The sequence below is a fragment of the Pangasianodon hypophthalmus genome, chromosome 10, assembly GCF_027358585.1.
Source record: "Pangasianodon hypophthalmus isolate fPanHyp1 chromosome 10, fPanHyp1.pri, whole genome shotgun sequence".
Taxonomy (NCBI): domain Eukaryota; kingdom Metazoa; phylum Chordata; class Actinopteri; order Siluriformes; family Pangasiidae; genus Pangasianodon; species Pangasianodon hypophthalmus.
The window spans coordinates 3,042,708-3,056,099 of record NC_069719.1 but is presented as its reverse complement, the minus strand read 5'-3'; the positions used below and the strand labels follow the sequence as shown (position 1 = coordinate 3,056,099).

At 38.6% G+C, this 13,392-nt stretch overlaps 1 protein-coding gene across 3 annotated transcripts in view; it reads left to right on the top strand.

Annotated features, from left to right (window-relative positions):
* Positions 1-13,392, top strand: part of dlgap2a (discs, large (Drosophila) homolog-associated protein 2a) — a 165,965-nt gene that overhangs the window by 141,417 nt on the left and 11,156 nt on the right. For all 3 annotated transcript variants that reach the window (XM_053237488.1, XM_053237489.1, XM_026944198.3), the window contains 3 exons: positions 8,597-8,682; positions 9,619-10,073; positions 10,185-10,276. In XM_053237488.1, the coding sequence (XP_053093463.1) occupies positions 8,597-8,682; positions 9,619-10,073; positions 10,185-10,276 (633 nt within the window). The remainder of the gene's footprint in view (positions 1-8,596; positions 8,683-9,618; positions 10,074-10,184; positions 10,277-13,392) is intronic.

Genomic DNA, 13,392 nt, shown 5'->3' with positions numbered 1-13,392 from the left:
ACAACGAAAACTATTGCACGAAATTTGTTTGCAAAATTTGTTACTGCTACAGTATCATATGCTAGCTAGCTCAGGTTTCACATCATAAGCTTGTTGCTCATTAGCAACATTAGCCCTGCGACTCCATAGCACAATTTAAGAAAAATAATTCTGATTCTATTGATTTAATGCAAAACGATCTGTGTATCTGCGTTAGCTTAAACGCAGATACGCAGTGGGTCATTTGTTGAGGTGTGGCATCCTCTTTACAACAGCGTCATGCATCTAGCTCGCAATTACGAATTCTGTCGTGCAACATGTAACGAATAAATCGATAAAGTGGAGTAACTGTTAGCACTCCACTTCCAACTTTCAATTTATTAAACAGTGACACAACATACTTTTTTTGTCAGAGAAACAAACAAAAAAAAACAGCTCCTCATGTTCCCAAGAAACCGCAAAGAAGCATCCTGAAGGTGTCAGAAAAAAAAGTTAAAGTTACGACTTTACCTCTGACACTGACACTGGAGACTCCTTCCATAAAAGTTAAATAAACTCACAGAAAACTTCACCACATCAACGATTACACACGTCCCTCTGGACGAGCGGTTACTATAGAAACGATAACGTATTAATATAAGAACGAGTGCATTAATATAAACCTGTGATTTGCAGCTGCGCTACTGTCAGAGCTGCTGTTGTAGAAAATAAATCACCTTCTGACCAATCAGAATCCAGAACTGGACAGCGCTGTGGTATAAAATGTATATCCGAGCGTATTCGTCTCACGTTACTGTGGAAGTCAGTGTGAGAGAAGAGCGAGTTACTCACCGTGTCTCACTGATCATGATGTTAAGTAACAGTGCTGCTAATTACAGTGTGTGTAGGTGCGTCAATATGATACCCTGCTGCTAACACACACACACACACACACACACACCTAGAAACAGAGTAGAGAGAGTGAGTGATGCACCACATAAAACATTAGCTAACAGCTTTCATGCTACCTTCTTTTTCCTCTTAACTTCAGCTCACTGGTTTTAAACACGCCGATAGCAACATCCCCTACTGATTTACACTATATAATAATTAGCCTAAAGTTAGCTAGCTTGCTAGCAAACTGCAAGATTTAAAAAAAAAAAAAAGAGAGAGTCACCGTGATCTTGTCTTTTTAGTTACAAAATAGTTAGCCAAATGACAGCTAGCTTGGTTAGCCATAATTGATCACACACTCGCCTCATGCTAGCATGTTGTAAGGCAATCTCATTTAGACATGATGATGTGGTTTCTGCTTCTTTATGATACACTGCTAGCTATAAAACGTACAAAAATACATCAAATAGCTGACTAATTTAGCAGAGGTCATTTCTAAAACCAGGTTTATTAGATTTGACCTTGTGATTTTAATCACACATACTGTAATTAACAATAACAGGAAAGGAACAGAATTTTAGCCGAGGCATATGTAGATGGAGAAGAAGAAGAAAAAGTGAAAGCAAGCTAGTGAGTAAAAGTAAACTCGAAGGGAAAGCAAATGTGTGAGTAAAAGCAAACTAGCATATGGAAACAAAGCTAGCAAACAAAAAAAGGCAAAAGAGCAAGCAAAGGTAAACTAATGAGTGAAAGACAAAGCTAGCAATAACAAACTAGCTAGTAAAAGGAACTACTGAGCAAGTGAAAGTAAACTAGTGAGTGAAAGCAAACTAGCGTGTAAAAGGAGACTAGTAAGTGAAGGCAAACTAGCAGGGAGAAAATAATCTAGTGAGCGAAAAAAATTAGCAATTAAAAGCAATCTAGCACATAAAAGTAAACTACCAAAGCAAAAATAAACTAACAAATAAAAGCAAACTAGTAAGTAAAATCATACTAATGACTAAAAGTCAAAACTAGCAAGTGAAAGCAAACTAGCAAACAAACGCAACCTAGTGAGTGAAAGCAAAACTAGAGAAAACAAACTAGTGAGAGAAAGTAAATTAGAAAAAAAAAACAAAGTAGTGAGTGCAAGACAAAACTAGCAAACTAAACAAACTAGTAAGTAAAAGCAAACTGTGAAGTAAAACTAGTAAACTAGCAAACAAAAACAAATTAGCAAACTAGCAAGTGAAAGTAAACTAGGAAGTAAATGCAAACTAGCAAATAAAAGCAAAGTAGTGAGTGAAAGACAAAACTAAAAGTAAAAAAACTAGTATGTAAAAGCAAACTAGTGAGTAAAAAATAAGCTAGCTAGTGAAAGCAACCCAGGTAGAAAAAGCAAGTTATTGAGTAAAAGGAACTAGTGAGTGAAAACAAACTAGCAACTGAAAACAGACTACTGAGTGAGAGTAAAACTAGTGAGTGTAGCTTCTGGGCTAGCTGTGCTAATCGGGTGCTCTGGTACACGTCAGGTTAAACAGTCCTGATTCTCACAGGCTGGGAGTCTCGGACAGACGGCTGTCAATCAAGCCAGCTCATTAGAATATTAGGCCACGCCCATTAGGACAGTTGATGGTGTGATCAGAGAGGACTGTAGGTGCAGAGCAGCGTGACCTGAGACTTAATAAAATAAAATAATGTATTAGATCTGATCTTAGTGTTAGTCCTACAGTGTTGTGACATCACTCATCAGTCTTTTATCCTCCACGCTGTGTTTCTTCTCGTTTATTTCCGTGTGTATTTGGATTTTATTTCAGTGTAGGAGTGTTCGAGCCGTACACTGGATAATCAGCTCTGTTATTGATCACTCGCTCTTTATTCATTCCTCTCTGTGGTGTCTCTGTTCCTCCGCAGTGACACACACACACGAGCACACACACACACACACACACATACAAGATGAAAAAAAAAAACATGAATCCCTGAAGGACTTGATAAAACGTAAACACACACACACACTCTTTCAGTGTGTGTTTAATTGGTCATTCTCTGTGTGTGTGTGTGTGTGTGTGTGTGTACATTTGTATGCAGACACATCTGTTTCTTTAAAGCATATGCCTTTAAGACAGCGCAAGGTTATTCTCTAATCTTTTAGTCACGACCCCCTCTCTCTCTCTCTCTCACACACACACACACACACACACACATACTTAGAGTGACATTTAAGATAGTTTTATATAAAGTAGGCGATTCTGAGTAACCTCATAACCTCTGAAATTTAAATACCAGAGGTACACCTTAGACTTTAAGTAAGGAATAAAACACTCCGTGTCATGCTGTTATAGGAAAATAATCAGTGACAGGGTGATGTGATGTGAAGCAGAGTTACTGTTACGATCCTGACGCTGCTTTATGAATCAGCGTGTCCCATGGATATGTACTGTATGCACGTAATCTCAGAGCAGTAATAAACAGATTGTTATTTAACAGCAGTCAGTAATCATTGTCATGGTGTCAAACTTTCTGTAAGTAGACATTTATTTAGCATTTATGGAAGGAGTCTCCAGTGTCAGAGCTTTGTACCGTACCTGTTGGTAGGAGTTTACGGTTTCTCAGTAATGTCCTGGGTTAACTTCGACAGAAAAATAAAGAGAGACTGGTGCAGGGACGAGCGTTTATAGCTGCTATAAAGTAAGTGAGAATAGGAACTTGCTTCGTAGACGTTCCACAATATTAAATGGGTAAAAAAAGTATGATGTGTCATTTTTAAATAAATTGTTGACAAATTGCTGTGGTATAAGAGCAATAAAGCACTTCCATGATGTGCTGTTGCAGGAAAATAATCAATAACAGTGGCTCCGCTTCATCACACCACGTTACTGTTGATTATTTTCCCATAACTGCACACCTCCAAGTCATGATTCCTTACTTATTTCTGCAGTTTCGGTTCGAGCGGATGCAATCAGAAGCTTGGATCTTGCTTTTTTTTTGCTTTACGATACCGCAGCGGTGCCAGCAGCCGACTGTAGTGAGTCTAACATGGTTTTTTTAGGGAGATTTCTAAGGGAGAAAAATAATCTGAAGGTAAGATAACACTTTGGTGGCCCGTCTTAAACGTACAATAGCGTGGAAAAGAACAAATCTGTGATCCTGTGGGAATCCCTGCCTCCAGATCTGTCCAGATAAACAAGCAGCAAACCAACCACATACAGTTATAGCAGATAAGAAGAAGAAAAAAACAGCTGCGGTGATAGATGTCACGATCCCTGTAACAGTGACTGTAACATTCAGAGGAAGAAATACAAGAAACTGGAGAAATAGCCTGGATTGTAAATGGGACTAAAGACAATCTGGAAACTTAAAATCATGTGGAAGTTCGTCGCAGTGCTGACGGCTGTGAGTTTTAGTAGAAGATCAGCACTAATGATTTTTAGATAAAATTTAGAAAGAGAAGAGATGGGTCATTTTTTTTCTAATTCCCTTCTCATTTTTATTTCATTTGTTGCCAAAGTCTAAAATAATCATCTTGACATTGAAGCAAGTTGCCGGTTTATCAACCACCTAGCTGCATGAAGAACAGAAATTCCCATCACCAGATGATAAACAAAAAAAAATTACTCACACCAAGAGAGAAATGAGGCGGAAATAACAACAAAATGGCCCACGCCAAAAAATAAACCAGCTGAAAGAAACACAAAATTAACATGCGGCGGAAATGATCACTCTAAATGCTAAACAAGCGAGAAGTAATAAACACGCTAGCTTCAGTGCTAAAATAATCTTAAAATAACAAGACAACTCCGTGATAATGCGGTAAATGATTATCAATCCATCTTTCTAATCATCAAACGACTTTTAAATTAATATTATTTCTCTTTCTTGTCATCTTTTCTTTAAAGACATATTTTTGTTTCCTAATGCACAACCACGCTTCATGTTAACAATAAATAATTAACAGTAAGAGAATCTGATTCATGTTTTATAAAAATCTGTCATCTTTTATTCAAATTATCTTTCAATTTATTAAACTCGCTGGTTTGTTTGGGGGTTTTTTATGTCACATTTAGGGGAAAAACATCATTTACATATTACTGTGAGCTTCTGCAATATATTGCAGAGATTAAAAAGTAAGTAAGGCACACTCATGCTGTGTCATGCTGTTATAGGAAAATAATCAACAACAGGGTGGTGTGATGAAGCGGAGTTAGTGTTACCACCCTAAAGTTTTATTTTCCTATAACAGCACGTCCTGAAGAGTTTTATTCCTCTTATACTACAGCAATTTTCCAATGATTACAATTTTTATTAATTAAAAAATGACCCTTCATACTTTTTATCTGTTTATAGTTACATTTTATGTTGTGAACTGTCCAGGATAAACAGTCGTTCCTTCACCAGCCTCTCTGTATTTTCTCTCTCTTGACATTAATAAGACAAAAAAAAAAAACACAGCTTCTTATGTTACCGAGAAACCACAAAGCATAAACTCCTCTGTCCCGAAGATGTCGGAAAACTTAAACTTACAGCTTTACCTCTGACACTGACACTGGAGACTCCTTCCGTAAGTGTTAGTAAACGTCTCCTTACAGAAAATTTCACCATAACAATTTCACACATTTTTAAATCTGTATATGAATCAGAGCAGCGTCCTCCGTACACGTCCCTGTGAATGAGCTGTTACTATAGAAACGATAATGTATCATAACGAGCGCATTAATATACCCCTGTGATTTACAGCTGCGCTACTGTCAGAGCTGCTGTTCTAGAAAATGAATCAACACCTTCTGACCAATCAGGATCCAGAATGTGGAATGATTAAAAATATTAAACACGTACTGCTGTTCGTTTGTATATTTTCTCATAATAAAACATCTCCAGAAAGGAGAGCACAATGTGTGTGTGTGTGTGTGTGCTTTGTTTTTTGTGCGTCTGTTTCATCATTTTCTCTCTCTGAATCTCTCATCTCCTCTGTTTTCATAGTAAATCAAAGTGTGCTTTCAGGAGCTCTGTCGCTTCAATGGCTCCCATTAATCATCCCAGTGCGATTTGCAAAGGGGTGTGTGTGTGTGTGTGTGTGTGTGTGTGTGTTCAGGTGTGTGGTCTCTGAGCCAATAACTTCCTCCGTTTGGGCTCAGTAAAAGCCTGCGGACTTTTTTCACTAATCTGAGAGTAGAGAGTCACTGATCTCTGATCAGGTAATGAGGAGAGAAATGACTGATCCTGGGTCAGCTATAATGAGGATAATTTAATCCTAGATTAGCAATGATGAGCCCGTTAGCGAATTAGCCATAGCTTTTATAAGTCACTGATGTTAGATAAGGTAAAAGGAGAATTGGGTTCATGCTGGTTAGATGTATTTACTGATCTTAGATCAGCTGCTGTAAGACCTGTCTCTAGTCATGTGACAGGAATCACTGATCATAGATCAGCCAAGATACTTGTGCTTTCTATTCATGCTAATGACTGTATACAGTCACTGATCTCAGATCAGTTATAATAAAGACAGCAATGCAATTTTTTACTCTTGCTAGTAAGACACAATCACTGATCTCGTATCAGTTATAATAAGGATGACAATGCTATTTATTGCTCATGTTAGACACTGTCACTGATCTCAGATCAGTAATTACAAGGATGACAATGGTGTTTATTATTCATGTTATTTAGACACAATCACTGATCTCTGGTCAGTTATAGCAAGGGCAACAGTGCTAATGCTCATGTTAGTTAGACACAGTAACTGATCTCAGGTCAGTTATTACAATGAAGATGATGCTATTTATCATTTATGCTAGGTAGACAGAGTGACTGATCTCAGGTCATTTATCACAATGCTATTTATTGCTCATGCTAGACACTGTCACTGATCTCGGATCAGTTATTATGAGAACTGGAGTGCTAATGCTCATGATAGTTAGACACAGTCACGGATCTCGGATCAGTTATTACAAGGACGGCAGTGCTATTTCTTTTTATTTTTATTATTTTTATTTTTTTCATGTTAGTTAAACACTGTCACTGATCTTGGGTCAGTTATAACAAAAAAGAAATGTTTTTACTCATGCTAGTTAGATACCATCACTGAAGGAAAGCAGTGCTAATGCTCATGTTAGTTAACACTGTTATTGAACCCGGATCAGTTCTTACAAGGACGGCGGTGCTACTTATTGCTCATGCTACTTAGACACAGGCACCGACCTTGGATCAGTTAACGTGTGACTGAAAATAAAAATCCATCTAAATTATAAATTAAGTTGATTAAAAGGCAAGTGGATTTTAGACAAACAGGCATTTAATGAGATAAAATCAAAGATAATTTGATTAAAACAGTGCAGTATTGTCTAAAACATGAGCCGCAATTATTATTTATGACTATATTTTTGTGGATTTCATACTGCATGAGTTACTGATCTCAGATCAGCTTTAAAGGAGTTGATCATGGTATTGTGCATGCTAATGGTTACAGTGAGACTTTCTGTGAATATAGTCACTGATCTAGAGTCAGTAATTAATGCGCTGGAGTGAATCTTTGTCCTATTTTCTGTGAGGAGAGTCACTGATCTTAGATCAGCTATTCTTTTCTAATCAGATTTTCTGCAAAATTAGTACAAATTTAGGTGACTGAGAGCAATTTTGTACAAATTAGGTGGTCGCTTTGGACACAAATAAAGTCCAAACAAATAAATAAATGTTTTGTTAATATTAAAGAAATCACTGATCTTGGATCAGTTGTAAAGATTGTGATTTCTGCCTACTTTGTGAGATGCTCCTTATCTTGGATCAGTTATAATTAATATTGCGGTGGTGTTGTCTACCTGCTGTGACAGCAGCGCCTGATCTTAGATCAGCTATCATGAGTATATTTTGATTATGTTAATGACTATAAGGCACGGCCACTGAACTTGAATCAGTTATAATAGGGATGGTCATGGACTTGTTCATGCTGATGAGATGCAGTCGCTGATCTCTGATCAGCTGCAATTAGATCAGTGATTCATGATGACGAGTAACTGATCTGACCTTTTTTAAATCTGAATTCTCATCCTGTTCCTTGTAAAATAATTTATTTTTGAAAATTATAAAAGGTCTGTAGTTCTTCTTTTCAGAATCCTTTTTTTTAAACATATTGTTTATCACAAAAAATGTCTTTAAATATCGTGACTTATAGTCACTGATCTTGAATCAGTTATAATAGGAACAGTCATGATATTGTTAATGCTTATAAGATGCAGTCATGCATATAATGCTTATGCTTGTTAATGCTTATAAGATGCAGTTATAATGAGCACAGTCAAGCTATTGTTCATATTAAAGAGAGAATAAGTCACTGATCTTGGATCAGTCCTAATTACTGTGATGATAGTTTTTCCTACTCTCTGTGATAGAAGTCACTGATCTCAGATGAGCAACAATTACACGAGTTGAGATGTTTTAGCCTCTCTCTGAGACAAGAGTCACTGATCTTAGATCAGTTACAATATGGATCATTGTACTTCGCTGATCTTGGATCAGTCATAAGAAGTCTGTTCATTGTAGTTAGTTGCTGATATTGTAAGAACAGTAATGGAGAAGACACACACTGATTCGGGATCAGCTGCAATGAGAACAGTGGTGTTTCCATTCCATGTGGTTTTCGGTTTTCTCTCTTTCTCTCTCTGATCTGAGTCTAGTGCTGTAGCTTTTATATGTGTGTTTAAACTTTAGTTGGAGGCGCTGAGCTCAGATTAGCTTTAATGAGAACGGTGGTGTGTTTTGTTCACCCCAGGTGGAAGCGGCTACGGATTCGGAGTCGGAGAGCAGAGGATTACGGGAATATCATTCTGTAGGGATCCAGGTGGAAGATGACAAACGGTAAGTGTGCAGTTTTCCATTACTGTGTCTGTTGTCTCGGGTGAGAAGGGAGATTTATGTGACTCCGACCGAGATACGGAGCTGCTGATATTGCTATTGCTTTATTCCATCTCTCTGAGTCTGTGTAAATGTGTTTGTCCATTAAAACCTGTTTTACTTAGCCATCTATCACATGTCTGGATTTAATCGCTGACTCTTTTTATTTAGGTGCTTTGTTTTCGATTTTTGTTTTCAAAGATTTTATTATAAACAAACTCATCATCAGACTCAGACGCAAACATCTACGTCATGTGGCTAGACTTTGCAGAGAGAAAATACATACAAAGAAGAAAAATCTGGCGTTTTTGAAATAACATCAACACGATGCACATGTGAGAAACTACACATGACAATGCTGAATAGGGGGCGTGGCCAGGGGGCGTGGTCAGGGGTGGGTATAGAAGAGAAGCTAAAGAAAAATACAGGGTAAAATTTTGTAATAAACCAATTATAAGGAAGTAATAACTATTTTATTAATTAAAGCACCATGATTATAAATAATTTATTACTGAATCTTAAATTAAAATGTTACAGATAGATGGCTAGACAGACAGACAGACAGACAGACAGACAATACATCAGGAGGTGAAACAATTGCTGATCTCTAATCTCTAATCGACTATTCCTCTGTCTCTCTCTGTCTGTCTGTGTGTCCGTCTCTCTCTCTATATCGCTCTCTAACACATTTGTCTCTCTGTCTGTCTGTCTCTCTCTCTCTTTTACTCTTTTTTCTGTTTCTTTCTGTCTGTCTGTCTCTTTCTCTTTGTCTCTCTAACTGTTTTTGTCTCTCTTTGTCTGTCTTACTCTCACTTTCTGTCTGTCCTTTTGTTTCTGTGTCTTACTCTCTCTCTCTCTCTCTCTCTCTCTCTCTCTCTCTCTCTCTCTCCCGGCTCTCAGCGTGGGCCGGTTTAAGCGCTCTAACAGCGTGACGGCGGCTGTGCAGGCTGACCTGGAGCTGGAGGGTTTCCCCGCGATGGAGGATAAGAGTCTGCAGTTTGGGGGTGGCGGTCTGCAGAGGCACAGTGAGCCGAGCACGCCCACGCAGTACGGCGCAGTGAGAACCGTGCGCACACAGGGCCTGTTCAGTTACCGTGACGATTACCGCTCAGCCAATGAGCCGTCCAGCCCGCAGCGCAGCGCCGAGCCCTGGCGCGAGCCCTCCGTGCCCACCGTGCCCACTGTGGCCGTAACGGTGACCCCGCCCCAGGCCTCCGACTCGGGCCGGGCGTCACCGTCTGCCAGGAGGGACGGCACCTGGTTCATGCAGCTGCTGCACGCCGAGACAAAGAGGATGGAGGGATGGTGTAAAGAGATGGAGGGAGAGGCAGAGGAGAATGACCTGTCTGAGGAGAGTGAGTCCAAAATACTGACCATGATTACTTTTTGTGGGATCAGACACTGTTTGTTGGGGATTACTCCAGGTAAATGAGTGTGTGTGTGTGTGTGTGTGTGTGTGTTTCCAGTTTTAGGTAAGATCCGGAGTGCAGTGGGCAGCGCTCAGCTCCTCATGTCCCAGAAATTCCAGCAGTTTTATTGGCTGTGTCAGCAAAATCTGGTAGGTTACACACCATCAGTGTGTGTGTGTGTGTGTGTGTGTGTGTGTGTGTGTGTGTGTGTGTTGGTATAAGAGAGGCTGCTATAATGTAAGTGTAACTCATGCACGTTCCACAACATGTAACTACAAACAGATAAAAAGTATGACATGTTGTTATTTGATTAATACACATTGTAATCATTGGCACACTGCTGTGGTACATGAGAAATAAAACACTTCAGGACATGCTGTTATAGGAAAATAATCATCTTTGTGGTGGTAACAGTAACTCCACTTCATTACACGACCCCATCGATGATTATTTTCCTAAAACAGCACAACATGGAGTGTTGTATGGCTCACTGATTAAACCTGAGCTGTTGAGAAATGGAGGACATTTGTTTAAAGGCCTCACAGTGAGTTTGAGCAGAACTTTACCTGCAAAATGATCCGATAAGAGATCGATACTGATCCAGAGACTGTGGAAGAGAGGAGAGAGAGGAGACAAGAGGATAGAAGAGGAGAGAGGAGAGGAAAGAAGAGAGGAGAGAAGAGAAGAGACAAGTCTGGAGGAGTGAAGAGGAGTGGAGAGGAGAGATGAGAGGAGGGGAGAGAAGAGGAGAGAAGAGGAGAGAGAGGAGTGGAGGAGAGTGGAGAGGAGGGGAGGGAAGAGGAGAGAGAAGAGAGAGAGGTGAGGAGAGGAGAGAGAGGAGAAGAGAGGAGTTTTTATAAAAGCCAAAAAGGAATTTTTAGATATAGAGCTCCTTCAGTTAATCAGTGATCAGTGATTGGTCATTGGAACAGTAGTGATCAGTGATTGGTCATTAAGGGAAAGTGGTGATCAGTGATTGGTCATTGGGAGCCGTGGTGATCAGTGATTGGTTGTGCAACTCCTTCAGTCATTCAGTCAGTCTTTACACACAAACCTGCTCTCTCAACTCGTCTATCAGTATTTATATTTACTTTTTATGGCATTTGGCAGACACCCTTATCCAGAGTGACTTATCAGCAGCTGTGATGTGAGATGGAGAGCCGTATCGAGTTCAAGACAGTTACTAACATCTGCTCAAAAAGTTGCTAGATTGGTTGCTAGGCTCTTTTTTGAATAAAAGACACTAAAGGGGTCCAAGAAGTCAAAAATTGTGCGACAAAGTCTCTACATTGGCAACATGTTCTGCCAAAGTGACACACATGGGAAGGAGTTTGGGTGAAACAGTGGTGTGTCTCAGTTATGTCTGATTTTGACCTTGAATTTGAGACCATTTTTCTTGTGTGACATTGGCTAGAGTGTGAGGAGCAGCATTAAATCCAGCACCACTAGTTTAACCACAAAATGTCATGCAGAAATTTCTCTAAATATACTCAAAAACACTGTGGAATGCCATTTTCTGCTAATATTACATACATAAATATGACACTATTCATTAATTTATAGTATCATGCCTTAAAAGCCCATATTATTGATTGATTGATTGATTGATTGATTGATTGTAATGGACGACATCAGAGGAGACAGCATCTTAATCTGAGACTTACTTGCTTATCTTGAGGCCTGAATCATTTATGGATAAAATTATGACCTTAAAATGCTGTAAGTGTATTAGATGAGTGCTCAGTCAGCTTATCCTTCAAACCACAGACACATTTTCTTTACAGCAGTGCACATTGAATTAACTAAGACATTGGCGTTCTTTTATTGATTCAACTCAAAATAGCGAATTAATAGCGAATAGTTTCATTAAGTTGTAAGCACAATTACCTGTCAGAGTATAATATACAAATATATATAATGCAAAACAGCACAATGCGCTGGATCAACTGCTATTCTATAAGCTGCTGAATAATGAGGGTGGAAGCCGTTTTGTTAAATTAAACCAAATTTACAGTGTGATCATCACAGCTAGGACTATACTAGATTCCTATTAGTTGTTTATTTCAATGCTCGCCATCTTCTCATTCATATCTCAATGTATTAGTCTTTTTTATTTTCATTTTGTATTCTCTTGCTTTTGTGTTACATCATTTGCGTTACATCATCACATTACATCATTCGGCAACTCTAAATCCATAATGCAGTAAATAATGGGAATCTTAATGCATTTTAATTAGCTTGTTAGCTACTTTAGCCTCATAGCTCCAGTGAAAATACTAAGAAGCAAACTTTGTACACCAAACAATTCCAGTTCGATCCGTTGCATTTCAGGCAGCTAGAACATTACACAAATTTCACTATTGGTTGTGTAACTCATCAGTATTGACAAGACTCTATTCGATCTGTGAAAGGCAATTATTTTGTATAATCACATTAATCCTTAACTAATTGAGTTGTTGCAGGGTAATTTCATTGTTGATTAAGTAGCTGTCCTTCCAGTCCCCCAAATTAGTTGCTGATTGGTGTTTGATGAAGTGCAGAACTTATTAAGGATCAGTCAAGAAAAGTGTCGATGCGGTGAGCAGAAATTCAGAAACTAAGCCGAGCTGTAGTCAGAGAAAATGACCTTGGCTTCTCTGTGAGTTTGCTGAAGGATCCAGTTTGTATTCACTTCCACTTATGATGCTGACTACACATGAGGCCATCTAGTGGAGAAGTGTGCTGCACTGCGTGTTTATGAACATCCTCCTCAGTAACGATGGGACCTCGGAGTCCAGGACAAGACCAATTTAATGTGTATATATATCTTATCATTCGTCAGAGAATATGTCTTATCATTCATCGAGCAGAGGAGCCAGAGCTAGTAATAGTAAGAAGATTGAGTATTAATTAGTGTGAGTTGTTAAGACAACACTTGATAATACTCAAACAACAACTAAAAAACAAACAGAAAAGCTTTCGTCTATGTTACTGTATACCTGCAATAATAAACACCTGTAAAATTAAACATTAACCAAGAAAATAATTTTCCAAATTTTGACCTGTTATTAAATCATACTGAGTAATGAGGGTTTATCAGATAGATAGATAGATAGATAGATAGATAGATAGATAGATCGATATCAGACAGACAGACAACAAGACAGACAGACAGACAGACAGACAGATAGATAGATAGATAGATAGATAGATAGATAGATAGGTCAGATATCAGACAGACAGACAGACAGACAACCAGACAGACAGACAGATAGATAGATAGATA